Source organism: Ranitomeya imitator, chromosome 2 (genome assembly GCF_032444005.1).
Source record: "Ranitomeya imitator isolate aRanImi1 chromosome 2, aRanImi1.pri, whole genome shotgun sequence".
NCBI lineage: Eukaryota > Metazoa > Chordata > Amphibia > Anura > Dendrobatidae > Ranitomeya > Ranitomeya imitator.
Window position 1 is genome coordinate 663,831,226 of NC_091283.1, and position 23,302 is coordinate 663,854,527.

A 23,302-nucleotide genomic window follows, 5' to 3' on the forward strand; every position below is an offset into this window, starting at 1 on the left:
CAATACGGTGACAAACGCAGCATGCTGCGATTTTCTATGGCCGTAGAAAGCCGTATAATACGGATCAGTTTAATACGGCAGATAGGAGCAGAGGCATAGAGAATAATTGTGCCGTATTTTTTACGGATGTAGTTTCTGCGCTCTTACGTCCGTAAAACTCGCAAGTGTGACGCCGGCCTTAGAGTTGGCTTGAGGAATTTGCGGTGTCTGTCCTTGTGAGATGTGCTTATAGTTATAGGGCTTGGCAGCCTGATCTAATAGTATGAGCGTCACTAATAGGCTGTAAGCCAGACAACTGTGCACTACACGTATCTGTGTGGCTGGCGCTCTATACAAGTCTAATCCGTGTGCATTTATTATACCACACAAGCACCCCCATCATGAATGGCAGGCGTGCGAGTGGTTGTTTCCTCGGTAGTTTGCATCCGTGCTGCTTTCGCCTTTATCATGGGGGCTGCTGCGTCCTGTAGTGCATTAGTATTGTAATCTAGTTTTGTTAAATACAGCTACCTGTTTTCTGTGATTTTTTATTGTATTTTATGTCCTTTTTGGTGAGTTATTTTTGGATGAAGAGGTAGAAGTAGTACCCAAACCCAAATATCCCTCCTGCCACAAATATCAGTATTCTAAACAGAGCATGGTTGTCGGTGGCTCCATTACAGATTTGGCTTGGAACTTCTAGTCTTGATATAATACTTAGCTGCAAAGTTTCCTATTGTGACACAGACACTGCAGAACATCTTTCTTGCATCCCAAATCCTAAATGCAATCACTAAATGTGCAGGCAATGTGAAACACAGAAAAATTAAATCAAACTGGAACAGGTGGAAATTAAAATACATACCTCTAATGATGAGTGCCTCACTCTTTGCAAGAACTGTTTTATCATTTCTTCTGGCCTTTTTGCTAATAAATAATAATGAAAAGATAAGAAAAAAACACATCCTCCATTAATCTGCTTTCATGGAAAATGGAATATCTGCCCATTATGTATGATAGTGGACAGTGCAAGATCAGGAATATTTACTTTGTATGGACAGCCAGTAAAAAAACAGCAACACACAAAAAGATAAAAACACTAATTAAATAAGTTGTTTTCTGACTCCGTGTAAGGCCAGTCTCACACGTCCAAATAATTCCGTTACCGGAAAAATCGGTACCGGAATTATCCGTGTCCGTGTGCCGGTGCGTTTCTGTGGCACATCAGTGTGGCAAACGTGCGGCACACGTGTGCCGCCCGTGTGCCCACTGGGTCCCACACGCACCATGCCGGAGACAGCGCTAAAGTTTAGCGCTGTCCCCTGCATCTGGTGCTGAAGCCCCATTCATATCTTCCCTGCAGCAGCGTTTGCTGTAGAGAAGATATGAATAATTGTGTGTAAAATCAAGACCCAGGTCCCCAACCCCCTCCCACCCCCTGTGCGCCCCCCCGCTGTGATTAAAATACTCACCCGGCTCCCAGCTCCCTCGCAGCATCCTGTCCTGGCCGCACCTTCTACTGTATGAGCGGTCACGTGGGGCCGCCGATTACAGTCATGAATATGCAGCTCCACCTCCCATAGCAGTGGAGCCGCATATTCATTACTGTAAATGAGCGGCCCCACGTGATCGCTCATACAGTAGAGGGTGCGGCCAGGACAGGACGCTGCCAGGGAGCCGGGTGAGTATTTTAATCACAGCGGGCGGGCGCACAGGGGGTGGGAGGGGGGTGATGACCTTTTGCTCTACAGCAAACGCTGCTGTAGAGAAGATATGAATGGTGGCTTCAGCACCAGTAGGGGGGACAGCGCTTAATGTAGTGCTGTCTCCTGCACGGCACACGGCCTGCACACGGACAACGTCCGTGTGTGGTACGTGTTTTACCCGGACCCATTGACTTTAATGGGTCCATGTAATCCGTGCGCTCCCACGAACACTGACATGTCTCCGTGTTTGGCACACGGAGACACGGTCTGCAAAAAATCAATGACATCTGCACAGTGTCTACGTGTATCAGTGGCTCCGGTACGTGAGGAAACTGTCACCTCATGTACCGGAGCCACTGACGTGTGAAACCGGCCTAAGGGTAGGAATTTACATAGTCTGAATTTATCCCAACTGAAGCAAGAATTTAGCAGACATATAAAAACATTACTAAAAATGAACCATACGGTGCTGCTTAGTTGCTCCAGGTGAATAGGCAGCAAATATATGGACGAAATCACTCCCAATCATCCCAGAAGTGGTTAATCAAAGAAAACTATATGTGATATTTGCGCTAAGTTCACCTATATGAAGCCATAAATAGTTAAAATACTAGGAAATGTCATAAACAAGGTTCCCCATACAGGACTGTGATTAACAAGATGTGTTTACCTTAATATCAAAGAAAAGGAAATCTGTGTCCAGTGCTGACATTCGGAAAGGTCCTTCACTCATGTGCTGAAAGGTTGGTATCTGAAGCCTTCTCTGAATCTCTGTTCCGGAAATATCCAATATGTTGCAGAGGAAAAAGTAGTATAGGAGACGCTGTCCCGGCCGGTGACTAACGTGCTCCCCCAGAGCTTGGTAACTGCCGTGCACAGGCAGTGGCGGCCGCTAGTATGGAGCTGAAGCCGACAAGGTGCAGGACATTGTGTGACGTCACGGTCACGTGATGTGTACACGTGACCAGCTGCAAAGCTGCAGAGCTATGGAGCTACGAATAGCACACAGGACCAACTAATCCTACGCGTTTCAGAGTCACTGAAATCTTGCACAGAGCACCATCCCTGATGAAGGAGTCAGTGACTCTGAAACGCGTAGGATTAGTTGGTCCTGTGTGCTATTCGTAGCTCCGTAGCTTTGCAGCTGGTCACGTGTACACATCACGTGACTGTGACGTCACACAAGGTCCTGCACCTTGTCAGCTTCAGCTCTATACACCCGGCCGCCACTGCCTGTGCACGGCAGTTACCAAGCTCTGGGGGAGCACGTTAGTCACCGGCCGGGACAGCGTCTCCTATACTACTTTTTCCTCTGCAACATATTGGATATTTCCGGAACAGAGATTCAGAGAAGGCTTCAGATACCAACCTTTCAGCACATGAGTGAAGGACCTTTCCGAATGTCAGCACTGGACACAGATTTCCTTTTCTTTGATATTAAGGTAAACACATCTTGTTAATCACAGTCCTGTATGGGGAACCTTGTTTATGACATTTCCTAGTATTTTAACTATTTATGGCTTCATATAGGTGAACTTAGCGCAAATATCACATATAGTTTTCTTTTATATAAAAACATTACTGCAAAATACTGCTGCAGAATTTTGTTCTCTAATGCTACATTCCAACAATGCGTCTTTATCGCATTTTTGTGTATTTTTGCTGCGTCAAAAACAGAGCATCTTACAGTTCCAGAAAAGTGGATGGGATTTATAAAAAATCTTTTGCATCTTGTGCTTCTTTTTAAGGCAGCGTACATTGACCTATTCAAATCCGCAGCATGTCAATTTCTCTTGTGAGTACGCTGAATTTTCTGTGCAAAAATTTCCCATAGACTTGCATTAGGTGTGGAAAATCTGCAGGTGAAAACCGCACATGCGTTTTAAGTGAGTTTCAGCAGCGGAAATTCATCAAAAACACATGTAATCCACACCCAAGTATGTCCATAAAATTTTGTCAAAGCCAAATACCTATCAGAAGAAAATTTGCAGCATCAAAAAATGAGATAAAAACGCATGGTAAACCTCACACAAAAATGCAATAAAGCACACAAGTAACCTAATTTAAATAATAGGTGCAGAAATAGTGTAGAAACTCTACAACATCAAAAAGGCACCAAAAGCTCATCATGGGAACATAGCCTAATGGTACAGAATTGCAATGCGTCCAATAGTTAAGTATAAAATTATTTTTAGCCTTATTTCCCTGTATGTTCAATAACAAATTCCAGAGGTTTGCATTCAGCATTTAATTATGTCAGCCTTTTTATTTTTGCAGTGAAAACATTTTCCCTGTACGCCCTTCATTGTAAGGGCTCACTCACACTGGCGTATAATATGGAGGAGTGCAATGCGAGAAAACATCACATTGCACTCTGACCAATGTTAGCAAATGAGTCAGTGCTCATCTGCGAGTTTTACCTCAGCTCTATTCAAACTGAGGAAAACATTGCAGGATGTTCCGAGTGGATTTGAGAATCAGATCGCATTCGTTAATGCGAGTCAATGGGTGCGAGAAAAAAATCCCACAGCACAGGAAACCAGATATTTCATCAGCCAAATACAGTAAATTGACAGGTCGAACTGTCAGAATAGAAAAGATAGAAAAATGTCATGTAGAAATGTAATGTCACAAGCCCCCTACACATAATAAACTACCACCCTTTAGTGCCTTTCCTGTGGCACTGAAGGGAATTTAGCCCTATTAAATAAATAAATAATTTTAAAAAATGAAGTGGGGTTCCCCCTATTTTTGATAACCAGCAAAGGCAAAGTAGACAGTTGTGAGCAAATATTAATAGGCTTGGGAGGTCCATGGTTATCTGGACCTTCCCAGCCTGATAATATAAGTCCGCAGCTATCTGCTTTACCTTGGCATGTTATTAAAGGGAACCTGTCACCCCGTTTTTTCAGATTGAGATAAAAATACTGTTAAATAGGGCCTGCGCTGTGCGTTACAATAGTGTATGTAGTGTACCCTGATTCCCCACCTATGCTGCGAAATACATTACCAAAGTCGCCGTTTTCGCCTGTCAATCAGGCTGGTCAGGTCAGGTGGGTGTGGTGACATCGCTGTTTCTTCCTCAGCTTTCCATTGGTGGCGTAGTGGTGTGCGCATGTCCAAGTGCCGAATCCACTGCGCGCACATGAAGAAACAGCGCGCGATCTGCGCTATTACCCTTGTCATCAGTGGGGGTGGCCATCTTCCTGGGGCCGCGCGTGCGCAGATGGAGTGCTCTGCTGCACGGGGTTTCAGGAAAATGGCCGCGGGATGCCGCGCGTGCGCAGATGGAGATCGCAGCGGCCATTTTCCTAAAGCCGAGTTTGCATCTCGGCTTCAGGAAAATGGCCGCCACGATCTCCAGGCCGATGGTGGCTGGAAAATCCCACGATGGCGCCGTAGGTGGCGCGAGAAGTCTCTGAGCCAGTCCTGGAGAAATATGAAGCACTGTCTCTATACGGTGACGAAGTATCCTGGTCTTCCTACACGTGGTCTTGTGATCCTGGAACAAAGTGCTGAACGGGGAAAGGTCTGCTGCACAGCTAAGGATGCATAAAGTCCCGAAGTGGAGGCCGCAGTCTCACTGCTGCGAACCGCGTGCAATGCCGGAACAGAGTTGCAAAGAGAGTCAGCAGTTATCAGATGCACTGACCGGTTAGTGCTGTAGAGGTCGGAGAATAACAGGGAGTTGGTCTCAGGAGATGTACAGTCCGTATGTGTGGGGGATGGAACGCTGCAATGCGGGCCTCTCAGTTGGCGTCGGTAAGCGGAGAAAGAATCAACCTTCTCCTGTAGCACATGCTGGGTACCCGCCAAAAGACCCGTTCTCATGCACTAAGTCTCTTTTATATCACACCCACCCCCAACAGTCAGGTGCAAAGGTCTACTCCGGTCAGAAAGTGCTTTCCCCGGCAACAATTCCCCCGGCAACAATGGTGACAGTCCCGACAGTTTCGGCCCGGACACGCAAGAGAGACCACTATTCTGGTCCATCTTCCTACATACCCTCATTCCTTTTGCTCGCCATTCCACAGGCGAGGGCAGGGCCGGACTGGCCATCGGGCACTTCTGGCAAATGCCTCCCCCCGCCAGTGCCGCCGCCGCATTCAACTATACCGGCGTCTATGACGCCGGTATAGTTCAAGGCAATGATGGAGGAGAGAGCGTCCGCTGACGCTCCCTCTCCCATCATTCCCCGCTCTGCCTCTGACACTGCGAGTGCGCGATGACATCATATCATCGCGCACCTGCTGTGTCCCGGGCAGACTGCAGCCGCCAAGACAGGAGACAGGAGCAGCGCGGGCACGGGGAGAGGTGAGGAGAGTGGTTTTTTTTGTTTTTTTTTAACTGGACTGTGGAGCCATTATCGGGGGGATGAGATGTGGGTTGTGCTGTATATACCACTGTGTGGGCTGTGCTGTGTATATACCACTGTGTGGGCTGTGCTGTGTATATACCACTGTGTGGGCTGTGCTGTGCATATACCACTGTGTGGGCTGTGCTGTGCATATACCACTGTGTGGGCTGTGCTTTGTATATACCACTGTGTGGGCTATGCTGTATATACCACTGTGTGGACTGTGCTGTATATACCACTGTGTGGGCTGTGCTGTGTATATATCACTGTGTGGGCTGTGCTGTGTAAATACCACTGTGTGGGCTGTGCTGTGTATATACCACTGTGTGGGCTGTGCTGTGTATATACCACTGTGTGGGCTGTGCTGTATATATATCACTGTGTGGGCTGTGCTGTGAATATACCACTGTGTGGGCTGTGCTGTATATACCACTGTGTGGGCTGTGCTGTGTACATACCACTGTGTGGGCTGTGCTGTGTATATACCACTGTGTGGGCTGTGCTGTATATACCACTGTGTGGGCTGTGCTGTATATGCCACTGTGTGGGCTGTGCTGTGTATATACCACTGTGTGGGCTGTGCTGTGTATATACCACTGTGTGGGCTGTGCTGTGTATATACCACTGTGTGGGCTGTGCTGTATATACCACTGTGTGGGCTGTGTTGTGTATATACCACTGTGTGGGCTGTGCTGTGTATATACCACTGTGTGGGCTGTGCTGTGTATATACCCCGTGTGGGCTGTGCTGTGTATATACCACTGTGTGGGCTGTGCTGTGTATACTACTACGCGGGCTGTGCTGTATATACTACTACGCGGGCTGTGCTGTATATACTACTACGCTACGTGGGCTGTGCTGTATATACTACTACGCGGGCTGTGCTGTATATACTACTACGCAGGTTGTGCTGTATATACTACTACGCGGGCTGTGCTGTATACTACTACACGGGCTGTGCTGTATACTACTACGCGGGCTGTGCTATATTATGCAGGCTGTGCTATATACTATGCGACTTGTGCTATATTATATGCGGGCTTTGATATATACTATGGGAGGTATATTATATTCTATGGGGGAGGCCGTGTTATATACTATCTAGCTGTGTTATATACTATTGCGGGGGTATATTCTATTCTATGGGGGAGGCTGTGTTATATACTATGGGGGGTATATTATATTCTATGGGGGAGGCTGTATTATATACTATGGGAGGCTGCATTATATTCTATGGGGGGCTACATTATATATTATGGGGAGGTGGGCTGCATTATATTCTATGGGGGGCTGTATTAGATTTTATGAGGGATGATTGCATCACACTCTTTGATGGGGCTGCATTATATTCTATGGAGAGGTGGGCTGTATTCTATTCTTTTCGGGGCTACATTGTATTTTATGGGGGGCTGTATTATATTTATATTCTATGAGGGGTAATTGCATCATACTCTATGGGGGGTTGCATTATATTCTTTGGGGGGTTACATTATACTCTGGGGTGGCTGCATTATACTCTGGGGTGGCTGCATTATACTCTGTAGGGTGGTGGCTGCATTATACTGTATGTGGGCTGCATTATACTGTATTGAGGACTATGGGGAATACGTTATACTATATGAAGAACTATGGGGTGCATTATACTATGGGAAGTGAATTGTACTACATGGATGACTATGGCGGTGCATTATACTATATGGAGTACTATGAAGAGTGTGTTATACTGTATGAAGGACTATGAGGAGGGTAATATACTATGTGAAGGACTGAGCAGTGTATTTTAATATATGGAGGACTATAGGGAGTGTATTATACTATATGGAGGACTGTGGTGCACATTATGATATATGGAGGCCTATGGGGAGTATTTTACTAAACAAGTAAAATGCTGCATATTCAGATTGTTTTTGCTGGAACAAAAATCATTGTTCTCAGCAGCACATCGCAAGCATAAACTGTAGATGTCCTGCTGATAACATGATACTGTATGGTGATCTGTTAGTGATCTGTTAGTGATGGTTCTGTCCCATCATTATTCCTCAGCTGGTGGAAAGAGGCCGGGAAACAAGTGTTGAACAACTTCAGTATTGCCGATCAAACTCATTTAGCGGCCTGAACTCAGTGCTTGTAAATACAACCAAAATGCTTCTGTGTGATGTGCAATATGTTAGCATTTGGGGCCCCATTTTAAACTTTGCCGAGGGCCCCACTTTGCCCACAAGTTTACAAAGATATTATACAGCCACCATTTGACAAGTGGGCCTGTGTAACTTCAAATGCCAGGGCTGAATTTTAGTGCCAGTCCGGCCCTGGGCGAGGGTTCTTGTGAAACACATGGCCGTCTTCCTCTCTTTAGTACATTTTGCTGCCAAAAGAAATGTTTCTGATCGAAACAACTGGGGGGTTTGCTCATTGTTGTTCATTCTGAACGTCGTAAATTGGAAGGAGAAGTGGATTCCCCTTGAATGGTAGAATCAGGGTGTACAGAATGGAGCAATGGTGCATCTGTATTCTCGGGATCAGATTCTTCGGGAACCCCAGGTCTTGGTTCCTCACTCTCTTCATCCTCTTCTTCCTCCACTATCGTGGGAACTGGCTCAGGAGTCTCTGGTGTCTCTTCTGCTCGTACTGGGTCTTTTGATAGACAAGGCCAAAGCATGTTCCGATGAACTATCTGAGTGGGAGAGCTCTGATCTCCTTCAGGCTGAATCTCGTACACAGGCCCCTTGGAGCTGACTCATCGCTTTACCCGGTACCGGTCCTTTTTCCCACCGATTCTCCAGCTTGTCTTGAGGACGTCTTTCTCGCACCAAAACACGGTCTCTGACCTGAAGATCTGTTGCCCATGGTGGAGTCCTCTCAGCATGCTCCGACTTCCGAAGCCTGGTCTGTACCAACCGATACAAAGTCTGCAGGTGATGACGATGTTCTCGAACCCAGGAGGACACCCACGCCCGTGGGTAATCCTCTTCTGGATCCAATTCTATCTCAGTGATTCCCTTTCCAGCCTGACCAAATAGGAGAGAATAGGGGGTATAACCCGTGGTTCGGTGTACTCAATTATTGTATATTCATGCCAAATCTGATACATACTCAGGTCACCTGACCTTCTGATCTTCTTCCAGAGTTCTCAACATTTGAATCAAAGTTCACAGGCGCCTTTTCCCTGAGGGTGATACAGTGTGGTGTGGGATTTGTCAATCCGGTACATACAATATAATTCTTCTATCACTTTACCCAAGAAACAGGCGCCCTGGTCAGAATGGATCTTTGTCAGACATCCGTAAGGTTGAATGAAATTTTTACAAATTGCATGTGCAGCTGACTCCACAGTTTGATACCTGGTTGGAGTCACAACAGCAAATTTCTTGAAGTGATCCACCACCACTAAACAATGTTCATACCCCTGATTGGCCAACCTGTTGGTCACATAGCCTATCATTAACAGCTCCAGGGGGGGCAGATGTCACAATGGACTGAATGGGGGCTCTCTGCTCTGGTGTTTAGCCAATTCACATAGCCGACATGCTCTACAAGTCTCTTCCACAACCACCTTTAGTCGAGGATGAATTATGAAGCGTTGTTACCCAATTAAAAGTCTTCTCGTGACCAAAGTGCGCTCCTTTTTCATATGCTTCGGTGGCTCTCTCGGACAACAATGCTTCTGGAACTACGACTTGCCAGGTGTCATCCAGCTCTGACTGAAGTTGCACTTTCCGATACAGTAATCCATTCTTCATCTGAAGGCGTTCCCACTGTCGATGAAGCCACCGAATCTCCTGGGACAGGGTATTTCTCTCCGCCAAACTGGGAAGTCTCTTTAAGGTCACACACCGTCTAAGCAGAGCAAGCTAACTATCTTCTTGTTCTAACCGGATCCACTCATCCCGGGATCGGCCACCTTGAGTCAGGATTTGTGCCTGGTCCTGCGACACCACCACTGTCCTAAAGAGGCCTCCTAAAACCTAGGAACCTCCTCACTTTCCAGTTCTTCATCTCTATTTTGCTCAGGTTTAGCATGTTTCATCCTAGATAGGGCATCCGCATGAGTGTTCTCTGCTCCTCTTTTGTAAACAATTTTGTATTGTAATTTTGCCATTCTGACCACCCATCGTGTTCCAGAGCTCCCAGCCTCACATTTTCCAGGTGAGCCAATGGGTTGTTATTGGTGCGTATCAGCACTTCAGAACTGGACAAATATTCCGTGAACCTCTCCGTCATAGCCCACACCAACGCCAGCAGCTCCAACTTAAAGGAACGGTAATTGTCTGGATTACATCCGGAATCATGAAGGGACTGACGTGTGCAAGTGATCACCCTCTCTCTCCCATCCTGTATCTGTGACAACACAGCTCCAAGTCCATGCAAACTCCAGTCAGTGAGGAGAATAAACAGTTGAGAAAAGTCTGCATAAGGCCGGCGTTACACTCAGCGTATAAAAATACGGTCCGTAATTTATGGCCGTAATATGCAGAAAAGTCCCCAAAATAGTGATCCCTATCTCCTCCGTAGGCAGGGTGTGTCAGCGTATTTTGCGCATGGCATCCTCCGTATGTAATCCGTATGGCATCCGTACTGCGAGATTTTCTCGCAGGCTTGCAAAACCGACATACGGACATACAATGAATCCATGTTCTCAAAAAATTGTAACATCATATATACTGTCTATATATATATATATATATATATATATATATATATGTCAGTGAGACACATATATGTATATATTAATATTTCATACAGTGCTAGATAGCTTTAAAGCCGGTAATTCAATTGCCAGCTTTTGCGATCTCCTTCCTAAAAAGGAAGGAAAAAGGCAGCCCCCCACAAATAATGACTGTGAGTAAAGATGAAAATTCCAAACACAGAGATGAAATAGATTTAGCAAAGTGAGGCCCGACTTACTGAACAGACTGAGGATAGGAAAGGCAACTTTGCGGTCAGCACAAAAAACTACAAAAAGACCACGCAGAGGGCGCAAAAAGACCCTCCGCACCGACTCACGGTGCGGAGGCGCTCCCTCTGCATCCCAGAGCTTCCAGCAAGCAAGACAAAAATCAAAATAGCAAGCTGGACAGAAAAACAGCAAACAGAGAAAAACAAGCAGGAACTTAGCTTCTGCTGGGAAGACAGGTCACAAGAACGATCCAGGAGGAACAAGACCAATACTGGAACATTGACAGGTGGCATGGAGCAATGATCTAAGTGGAGTTAAATAGAGCAGCCAGCTAACGAATTAACCTTGTCACCTGTGGAAGGAAACTCAGAAGCCGCAGCCCCACTCACAACTACCAGAGGAAGCCCATGGACAGAACCAGCCGAAGTACCATTCACGACCACAGGAGGGAGCTTGACAACAGAATTCACAACAGTACCCCCCCTTGAGGAGGTGTCACCGAACCCTCACCAGAGCCCCCAGGACGAGCCAAATGAAAGGCACGAACCAGATCGGCAGCATGAACATCGGAGGCAAAGACCCAGGAATTATCTTCCTGACCATAACCCTTGCACTTGACCAGGTACTGGAGTTTCCGTCTCGAAATACGAGAATCCAAAATCTTCTCCACCACATACTCCAACTCCCCCTCAACCAACACCGGGGCAGGAGGATCAACGGATGGAACCACAGGCGCCACGTATCTCCGCAACAACGACCTATGGAATACATTATGGATGGCAAAAGAAGCTGGTAGGGTCAAACGAAACGACACAGGATTGAGAACCTCAGAAATCTTATACGGACCAATGAAACGAGGCTTAAACTTAGGAGAGGAAACCTTCATAGGAACATAACGAGACGACAATCAAACCAAATCCCCAACACGAAGTCGGGGACCCACACAGCGCCGGCGGTTAGCGAAACGTTGAGCCTTCTCCTGGGACAATGTCAAATTGTCCACCACATGAGTCCAAATCTGCTGCAACCTATCCACCACAGTATCTACACGAGGACAGTCCGAAGACTCAACCTGCCCTGAAGAGAAACGAGGATGGAAACCAGAATTGCAGAAAAACGGCGAAACCAAAGTAGCCGAGCTGGCCCGATTATTAAGGGCGAACTCAGCCAAAGGCAAAAAGGACACCCAATCATCCTGATCAGCAGAAACAAAGCATCTCAGATATGTTTCCAAAGTCTGATTAGTTCGTTCGGTTTGGCCATTTGTCTGAGGATGGAAAGCCGAGGAAAAAGACAAATCAATGCCCATCCTAGCACAAAAGGCTCGAAACAAACTGGGAACCTCTGTCCGAAACGATGTTCTCCGGAATGCCATGTAAACGAACCACATGCTGGAAAAACAATGGCACCAAATCAGAGGAGGAAGGCAATTTAGACAAGGGTACCAAATGGACCATCTTAGAGAAGCGATCACAAACCACCCAAATGACCGACATCTTTTGAGAGACAGGGAGATCCAAAATAAAATCCATAGAGATATGCGTCCAGGGCCTCTTCGGGACCGGCAAGGGCAAAAGCAACCCACTGGCACAAGAACAGCAGGGCTTAGCCCGAGCACAAGTCCCACAGGACTGCACAAAAGAACGCACATCCCGCGACAAAGACGGCCACCAAAAGGATCTAGCCACCAAATCTCTGGTACCAAAGATTCCAGGATGACCAGCCAACACCGAACAATGAACCTCAGAGATAACTCTACTAGTCCATTTATCAGGGACAAAGTTTTTCCGCTGGGCAACGGTCAGGTCTGTCAGCCTGAAATTTTTGCAGCACCCACCGCAAATCAGGGGAGATGGCAGACAAAATTACCCCCTCTTTGAGAATACCCGCCGGCTCAGGAACACCCGGAGAGTCGGGCACAAAACTCCTTGACAGGGCATCAGCCTTCACATTCTTAGAGCCTGGAAGGTACGAAACCACAAAATCAAAACGGGAGAAAAATAGCGACCAACGAGCCTGTCTAGGATTCAACCGTTTGGCAGACTCGAGATAAGTCAAATTCTTGTGATCCGTCAAGACCACCACGCGATGCTTGGCTCCTTCAAGCCAATGACGCCACTCCTCGAATGCCCACTTCATGGCCAACAACTCTCGATTGCCAACATCATAATTGCGCTCAGCAGGCGAAAACTTTCTAGAAAAGAAGGCACATGGTTTCATCACCGAGCCATCAGAACTTCTTTGCGACAAAACAGCCCCTGCTCCAATCTCAGAAGCATCAACCTCGACCTGAAACGGGAGCGAAACATCTGGCTGGCACAACACAGGGGCAGAAGAAAAACGACGCTTCAACTCCTGAAAAGCTTCCACAGCCGCAGAAGACCAATTGACCACATCAGCACCCTTCTTGGTCAAATCAGTCAACGGTTTAGCAACACTAGAAAAATTACTGATGAAGCGACGATAAAAATTAGCAAAGCCCAGGAACTTTTGCAGACTCTTCACAGATGTCGGCTGAGTCCAATCATAAATGGCCTGGACTTTAACAGGGTCCATCTCGATAGTAGAAGGGGAAAAAATGAAACCCAAAAATTAAACCTTCTGAACTCCAAAGAGACACTTTGACCCCTTCACAAACAAAGAATTCGCACGAAGGACCTGGAACACCATTCTGACCTGCTTCACGTGAGACTCCCAATCATCCAAGAAGACCAAAATATCATCCAAATATACAATCAGGAATTTATCCAGGTACTCTCGGAAGATGTCATGCATAAAGGACTGAAATAGTGATGGAGCATTGGAAAGCCCAAATGGCATAACCAGGTACTCAAAATGGCCCTCGGGCGTATTAAATGCTGTTTTCCATTCATCGCCCTGTTTAATACGCACAAGATTATATGCACCACGAAGATCTATCTTGGTGAACCAACTAGCCCCCTTAATCCGAGCATATAAATCAGACAGCAGCGGCAAAGGATACTGAAATTTGACTGTGATCTTATTAAGAAGGCGGTTATCAATACAAGGTCTCAAAGAACCATCCTTCTTGGCCACAAAAAAGAACCCTGCTCCCAATGGTGATGACGACGGGCGAATATGACCCTTCTCCAAGGATTCCCTTACATTACTCCGCATAGCGGCATGCTCTGGCACAGATAAATTGAACAGTCGGCCCTTAGGAAACTTACTACCAGGAATCAAATTGATAGCACAATCGAAATCCCTATGAGGAGGTAGGGCACTGGATTTAGGCTCATCAAATACATCCCGGTAATCCGACAAAAACTCCGGGACTTCGGAAGGGGTGGATGACGAAATAGACAAAAATGGAACATCACCATGTGCCCCCTGACAACCCCAGCTGGACACAGACATAGATTTCCAATCCAACACTGGATTATGGACCTGTAGCCATGGCAACCCCAAAACGACCACATCATGCAGATTATGCAACACCAAAAAGCGAATATCCTCCTGATGTGCAGGAGCCATGCACATGGTCAATTGGGTCCAGTACTGAGGCTTATTCTTGGCCAAAGGCGTAGCATCAATTCCTCTCAATGGAATAGGATACTGCAAGGGCTCCAAGAAAAAACCACAGCGCCTAGCAAACTCCAAGTCCATCAAATTCAGGGCAGCGCCTGAATCCACAAATGCCATGACAGAATAGGATGACAAAGAGCAAATCAGAGTAACAGACAATAGAAATTTCGACTGTACCGTACCAATGGTGGCAGACCTAGCGAAACGCTTAGTGCGCTTAGAACAATCGGAGATAGCATGAGTGGAATCACTACAGTAAAAACACAGCCCATTCCGACGTCTGTGTTCTTGCCGTTCAGCTCTGGTCAAAGTCCTATCACATTGCATAGGCTCAGGTCTATGCTCAGATAATACCGCCAAATGGTGCACAGCTTTACGCTCACGCAAGCGTCGATCGATCTGAATGGCCAAAGACATAGACTCATTCAGACCAGCAGGCATGGGAAATCCCACCATGACATCCTTAAGGGCTTCAGAGAGACCCTTTCTGAAAATTGCTGCCAGGGCACATTCATTCCACTGAGTGAGTACAGACCACTTCCTAAACTTCTGACAATATATCTCTACCTCATCCTGACCCTGACACAGAGCCAGCAAGATTTTCTCTGCCTGATCCACTGAATTAGGTTCATCATAAAGCAATCCGAGCGCCAGAAAAAACATATCAACATCACGCAATGCCGGATCTCCTGGCGCAAGGGAAAATGCCCAGTCTTGAGGGTCGCCACGTAACAAAGAAATAATGATTTTCACTTGTTGAACAGGGTCACCTGAGGAGCGAGGTTTCAAAGCAAGAAACAATTTACAATTATTTTTGAAATTCAGAAACTTAGATCTATCCCCAAAAAACAAATCAGGAATTGGAATCCTAGGCTCTAACATTGGATTCTGAACCAAAAAATCTTGAATGTTTTGTACTCTTGCAGTGAGATTATCCATACAAGAGGACAGACCTTGAATGTCCATATCTACACCTGTATCCTGAACCACCCAGAGGTAAAGGGGAAAAGAGAGACAAAACACACTGCAAAGAAAAAAAAATGGTCTCAGAACTTCTCTTATCCCTCTATTGAGATGCATTAGTACTTTGGGCCACCTGTACTGTTATGACCTGGTGGTTAGGACAATAATGGACCTGGTGGTTAAGAGCACACGGAATGACCTGATAGTTACTAATAATATAGGACGAGCTCTGAGACGTGGGAACTCTGCTGACCGCAATCCCTAATCCTATCACACACACTAGAAATAGCCGTGGATTGCTCCTAACGCTCCCTATGCATCTCGTCACAGCCTAAGAAACTAGCTAGCCCTGAAGATAGAAAAATAAAGCCTACCTTGCCTCAGAGAAATTCCCCAAAGGAAAAGGCAGCCCCCCACAAATAATGACTGTGAGTAAAGATGAAAATTACAAACACAGAGATGAAATAGATTTAGCAAAGTGAGGCCCGACTTACTGAACAGACTGAGGATAGGAAAGGCAACTTTGCGGTCAGCACAGAAAACTACAAAAAGACCACGCAGAGGGCGCAAAAAGACCCTCCGCACCGACTTACGGTGCGGAGGCGCTCCCTCTGCGTCCCAGAGCTTCCAGCAAGCAAGACAAAAATCAAAATAGCAAGCTGGACAGAAAAACAGCAAACAGAGAAAAACAAGCAGGAACTTAGCTTCTGCGGGGAAGACAGGTCACAAGAACGATCCAGGAGGAACAAGACCAATACTGGAACATTGACAGGTGGCATGGAGCAATGATCTAAGTGGAGTTAAATAGAGCAGCCAGCTAACGAATTAACCTCGTCACCTGTGGAAGGAAACTCAGAAGCCGCAGCCCCACTCACAACCACCAGAGGAAGCGCATGGACAGAACCAGCCGAAGTACCATTCACGACCACAGGAGGGAGCTTGACAACAGAATTCACAATAGGTTTTACAGGCAGGAGCACAGCTGCATTATAGCAGAACTCCTGCCTGTAAAATAATTTAACCCCTTCAGATGGATTTACATCGTGGGACGTGACAGATCATCGGAAGGTATGAGATATTGTTGTTTTTTTATTTTTCCTTTGTTACAGAGTGAGGGTCTTCAAGTGGATTAAGAGTCTAATAAAATATTACAACAACCTGTGTATTTATTTCATTAAAAGACTTTGTAACAATGTGTGTGTGTGTGTTTTTTAACCATTTCAGACAATTGGATTAAGAATGGATAGGTGTCATAATTGACGCCTCTCCATTATTAATCTGGCTTAATGTCACCTTACAATAGCAAGGTGACATTAACCCTTCATTACCCCATATCCCACCGCTACAAGGGAATGGGAAGAGAGTGGCCAAGTGCCAGAATAGGTGCATCTTCCAGATGTGCCTTTTCTGGGGTGGCTGGGGGCAGATGTTTTTAGCCAGGGGGGGCCAATAGCCATGGACCCTCTCTAGGCTATTAATATCTGCCCTCAGTCACTGGCTTTACTACTCTGGCGGAGAAAATTGCGCAGGAGCCCACGCCAATTTTTTCCGCCATTTAACCCTTTAATTTAATAGCTAGAGCGCCCAAATTTTGCACATACACACTACTAACATTAGTGTGGAATATGCAAAAAAATGGGGATATGAGATGGTTTACTGTATGTAAACCATGTTTCATATCATGTTGAGTTTAGGAAGGAGATCGCAAAAGCCGGCAACTGAATTCCCGGCTTTAAAGCTAGCTAGCGCTGTATGAAATATTAATATATGTACATATATGTGTCTCAATGACATATATATATATATATATATATATATATATATATATATATATATATATACCTATTCTATGTGTACACATTTATTCTACCTATTCTATTGTAAGCTGTCAGTGTGATTTTACTGTACACCGCACTGAATTGCCGGCTTTTCTCTCTAACACCGCTGCGTATTTCTCGCAAGTCACACTGCTGGTCCGTGTGTAATCCGTTTTTTTCTCGCCCCCATAGACTTTCATTGGCGTATTTTTTGCGCAATACGGTGACAAACGCAGCATGCTGCTATTTTCTACGGCCGTAGAAGACCATATAATACGGATTCGTTAAATACGGCTGATAGGAGCAGGGGCATAGAGAATCATTGGGCCGTGTGTTATGCGTATTTTACGGATGTATTTTCTGCGCTCATACGTCTGTAAAACTCGCCAGTGTGACGCCGGCCTAAGTCAACACAGGAGCTTCCGTCAATGCCTTCTTCAAATCTTGAAAAGCTTCCTCCTGGTGTTCCTTCCAATGACTGTTCCAGTTCTTTGCGCCCGAGGGCACTCCTTTAAGCGGCTCCAGCAGCAGTCTTGCTCAGCGGGCAAAATTTTTTACAAAGCGGTGGTAATACCCGATCAGTCCCAGGAATGCTCGAACATTTTTCAATGTCTCTGGAGTGGGCCAATCCTGTATCACCGCGATCTTTTCTCGGGATGGTTTTACCCCGTCAGCAGAAACAACATGGCCCAAATACTCAATCTGAGTGCGGAACAAATGACATTTTTGAGGTTTCACCTTTAACCCGTGCTTCTGAAGGCGACTCAACACCTGTTCCAGTCTTCGGAGATGTTCCTCAAACGAAGCAGCATATACTAATACTAATGTCGTCTAGATAGATATGCGTGGCTACAAAGTTCAAGTCCCTCAGACACCTTTCCATGAGACGTTGAAAAGTTCTGGGAGTGTTGGCCAAGCTGAACGGTATTCGGTTGAATTCAAACAGGCCAATGAGTAGAATAAAACTGGTCTTTGCTCAATGCTGTTCGGACATCGGCACTTGCCAATAGGCGCCGGCGAGGTCCAACATAGAAAATAATTTGGCTTTTCCTAGTGTGGACAGGGATTCCTCAATCCTGGGTAATAAGTATAAGTCTTTCATGGTACAAGCATTGAGTTTCCGATAATCCACACAAAAACGCAGATTCCCGTCCTTCTTCTGCACCAGCACTATCGGAGCAGCCCATAGACTCTGACTCTCTCTGATGACACCTTTATGCAACATCTGTCCCAATATATATTCTTTACCTCTTGGTACAGCTGTGGTAGGATTTGCCGATAGCGTTCTCTAGTTGGCGCGATATTTTCAGTAGGTATCTCGTATGTGATAGACATGGTGCAGCCAAAATTGTCTTCATGGCGAGTGAACGCGTCCCTATATCACCCTATCAGAGCTTCCACCTGTTGCACTTGTGCTTGAGTGAGTCCGGCCAATTTATTCCAGGACAAGTCGTCCATCCTGAATGTGTTGGGGCTCTGGTGGCGAAGAGGAGTTCAACGTCACAGTCCAGGGGTCTCCTTGCTGTACAGTCTGAGATGGAACTATCTCTTCAGGCATACTCACAATCCGGGCTACTTTGTATTTGGGGAGAACTGTGATGTCCTGATCCTCTAAATTGATGCAGTGTACAGGAACATTTCCATCGCGCACAATGACTAACGTACGTGACACCAAGAATCCCAAGGGAAGTTGCTCTGAGAAAGAAGGCTCAATTTGAATCTCAATTCCTTCCAATGGGATGCAAGCTTGGATGGGTAAAGTGGGTACTGTTTGTCCGGGTGCTAAAATGAGTTTGGAAGCAGCGGGAAAGATCACTTTTCCTAACACTCCTCCTTCACGGCAAGATTCTTGAGCTTGAGCTTCACGCACTAACTGTTGGAATACTTTTCTCTGAGGAGCATGTGGACTCCACTGCTTCAGAGTCTCGTTAGAGGGTTCATTGATGAGGAGTCTCCCGAATTCCTTCAAAACGTTCATTTCCAGGGTTAGGACCTGTGGAAGCGCGGCAGCACGAAACGGCCGTCGTCCTCTTCTGTCCATGTTCTCCCTGCTGTATCCTGCACATGTTGTAATAACGGATCGTTGTTTTTCAGGACTGGTGAGTGTACTTTCATTTTTTGTTACCTGGACTATTGTTATATCGCTGGATTTAGTGCACCCGATGGTGTGTTTCTTCGGCATATATGGCATAGCAGCGGCACATGGCTGTGGGTACATTCTTTTTGTGGGTATAGTGGTGCCGTGTTTTTTTTTATATTGAATGTTCATTTCCAGGGTGACTGCGTGTCCGCTACTCACTTCTCCCTGGGTTAGCACTACACCCTTTCATCCCAGATCCTTTCCACAAATGGAGATTTGCATCCACGCCACCCCTGCAAAAAGGAATGTGCAGTTGGTTGGCAGCCATCAACTTTATGACTGGGCCCCACTCAGGCCGTCTTGCTTCAGGAAAATGTCGCCGGAAGTAAGTTTCTGGCATCGTTGTTACATGTGAAACCGTGTCCACCAGGCAGCACACTGCATGACCATCAAATTCATCCCAAACTTGAGGACACGCTGACGCTAGACTTGCGGGACTTCCACTACTCCTCTGCATCTGTTCTGTCTCTGGGCGGCGTTCCCCCGGCTCTGAGCCCATTAGTTTAACGGACGACGGGGTGGCACTCTTCCCCGACGTGTACACTCCCGCGCTATATGTCCATTCTCGCCACAATTAAAGCAAGTGAGAGGTCTCTGTCGATCAAGCATTCTAGCGTCATGGCGGGACTCCAGGCTTTCCCTGTCCCCTGATGTATTTGCAGCAGTCTCTGACTTTTTAACGTCAGCCAATTCTCCTTTAATATTCTGAATTGCCTATCTGTGTCACTGCCTACTATACCTACTATTCACTATAGGCAGAGACACAGATAGTCACATCTTTTGGGAGGTATCCGACCACTGCAGGGTCTCATTATGCAGACGGACATTTGAGATATGTCTTTGGTCTCATTGGCACCTACTTTTTTCTTACTCCCCTGATGAATCCCCAATACTGGGGAAGAAACGCGTAGGGAGATTTTTACCCTTTCATTCTTTTGGGGGATTCACACTCCCCCTTTTTCCATTTTTGGTGGACTGTTTACAGCAGGATATACTTGGGGAATGTCCTTGTTAGGACAGGAGTAATGTAGGGGCACAACAGGAAGCTAGTATAAAACTACTGTATATTCTTCATTCCCCCTTCTATATATTTTTTTCTCCCCCTTGGCCAACTGGTCCAGATCAAAACTGCTGTGGAGTATACGTCTGCTTACATTGGTGAGATCAAACCATTTTTTAAACGAACACTGGTTTACACGAGCACTTTATAAATGTGAAGGTTTTTTTTTGTGTGTGCTGTGTACTTTTGTCCATTTTAATTGTGTGATTATAGGTTATGTTTTAACGTATAGGGGGACTCTCTAAGCTATATCTAGTTATATCTGCAAGGGTGCTTCAATAGTGTAGCGTATAGCACTTTATAGCTGACTGTACTAATGTGACTGCAGCCTAAAGAAAATTATTCAGGAAATATTATTTCTAAAGCAAGAAAACATCTCAAAGATGTGCCTCACCTTTTTTATTAGTGATTTTTCGACTGGTCCCTTGAATTCCAGGAACTGGACGTAGATATCTTTTCTTTACTGGGGGCGGACGAAAAATTGGAGAAGCAGGGACGGAGAGACAAACTGGAAGTCCTGCAGCACTCATCAGGAGACCACTTATGCCTAATTTCATCAATAAAGAGTTATTAGGAAAGCTTTGAGATCTACGTACAAATTGTATGTTATAAAAAACTCTTCACCTTGATTTCCACCCCATAGTTACCTGCAAGTGCGGGTGAGACTATTCCAGAGCCTTCCATATTATATAGGGGCAGTGGTGGCACCCTGCAAAATGCAAAACACAGAAATTCTTTATAATTATTAAAATATTCAAACACTTTATATTATTTACCATTTATTTTAGCTTGTTGTATATGCACATGCTGGATAACCATTACATTAAAACCACTGAAAGGTGAGGAATAACACAGTGAATAAACTTGCATGACAATGGCACCTATCAATGAGTAGGATATACAGTATGAGGCAACAAATGATGGATTAATTGTTTAACCCCTTCCTGCACCACAAAGTATACATACATTGTGGTGAAGTGTTATTTGCTGCACTATGATGCAAAATGCATTGCAGGGTTGGAATGGCTCCTGAGTTGTGCCAGTGCCATCTGCATCCATTGTTACATACAGCTGGGCACTTGCTCCAAGACCCTAGATTGCAGCATTGTACTATTCTGTGGCATTCAACTGCTTAGATGCCACGATTAGGGTTGAGCGACTTGTACTTTTTCAGGGTCGAGTCGGGTTTCACGAAACCCGACTTTCTCAAAAGTCGGGTCGAGTGAAATCGGCCGATCCTATTGAAAAGTCTTTTTAATATTGTGTGTGTGTTTTTTTTTAACTCTTTCATACAATTGGATTAATAATGGATAGGTGTCATAATTGACGCCTCTCCATTATTAATCTGGCTTAATGTCACCTTACAATAGCAAGGTGGCATTAACCCTTCATTACCCCGTATCCCACCGCTACATGGGAATGGGAAGAGAGTGGCCAAGTGCCAGAATAGGCGCATCTTACAGATGTGCCTTTTCTGGGGTGGCTGGGGGCAGGTGTTTTTAGCCAGGGGGGGGCAATAACCGTGGACCCTCTCCAAGGCTATTAATATCTGCCCTCAGTCAGTGGCTTTACTACTCTGGCGGAGAAAATTGCGCGGGAGCCCACACCAATTTTTTCCGCGATTTAACCCTTAAATTTAAGAGCTAGAGCACTGAAATTTTGCACATACACACTACTAACATTAGTAGTGTGGAATATGCAAAAAAAAGGGGGACATGACATGGTTTACTGTATGTAAACCATGTCTCAAATCATGTCGGGTTTTGGCAGGAGAAATGAAAAGCCGGTAATTGAATTACCGGCTTTTCTGCTATATCGCGCTGAAGTTAATATAAATATATATACATATATATGTGTCTGAATGACATATATATATATATATATATATATATATATATATATATATATATAACGAAACCCGACTTTTAAGTAGAGACCGCCGACACGATCCCAGAGTGGAATCGGGTCGGGTTTCACGAAACCCGACTTTGCTAAAAGTCGTCGACTTTTGAAAAGTGCCGATCTGTTTCGCTCAACCCTAGCCACGATCTATAGCAACTGTGCCATGTAAGTACTGTAGTTTGTACGATGGAGACTGCTCCTTCAATCACCCCATCTTCCACATCCCGCAGCACATTTGCCGGAGTGGAATTTTTTATTAGCTACTTGTCAGTATAACACCAACAAGGGTTAAAATGTTATAGACGACAGGACAGGTGAATCAGCAACAGGGTCATGGAGACAAACGTCTCAGACTGTTAACTGACTATGCCTTTATCTCTTCCCTCTGTTTATGATGTACCCTCCTGGCTATTGACCTTGGACTCCTTGACTATCCCCATTTCATGGCTTGTCCATGATAAGTGACTCAGCGTCACAGTCTGGACTTGTATTGCATCGCACACACAAAAATCGGGCCTCTACTGAAGCTCATAAGTGTTATATAAAAATAACATAAAGGATATATAAGAAAAAATGATTCCATTAATGAACTAACACATAACGATGACTCTGCTGACCCTTTGCCCAAAACAGGGAATCTCTGACTATTGTGTATGCCCCAAGAGATCTCAAGTATTTCAGGGTTTATTTTGTATGGATAGCCACTTTTTTTTTAAAAAAAGAGACACATCAGTATCAAGAGCTATCTGAACGGACTATGTGAGCATCTTATTCTGGTTGTGATTGTATCCAAATAACTGAACTGGATTATTTTTTATTTTGAGCAATCGGACATTATATTTATAACTAGCTATTGAACCCGTTCTACGCCCGGGTGGCGAGCATTTATATTGGTATATGGTCTCCATCCTGGTATGTGCTGCTCCATCCTGCGT

At 45.5% G+C, this 23,302-nt stretch overlaps 1 protein-coding gene across 1 annotated transcript in view; it reads right to left on the bottom strand.

The window, feature by feature from the left end:
- Window positions 1-23,302, bottom strand: part of LOC138665467 (E3 ubiquitin-protein ligase DTX4-like) — a 112,112-nt gene that overhangs the window by 23,226 nt on the left and 65,584 nt on the right. The window contains exons 3-5 of the mRNA XM_069752980.1: window positions 21,113-21,174; window positions 20,860-21,012; window positions 845-906 (exon numbers count right to left, since the gene is read on the bottom strand). Coding sequence (XP_069609081.1) covers window positions 845-906; window positions 20,860-21,012; window positions 21,113-21,174 — 277 coding nt within the window. The remainder of the gene's footprint in view (window positions 1-844; window positions 907-20,859; window positions 21,013-21,112; window positions 21,175-23,302) is intronic.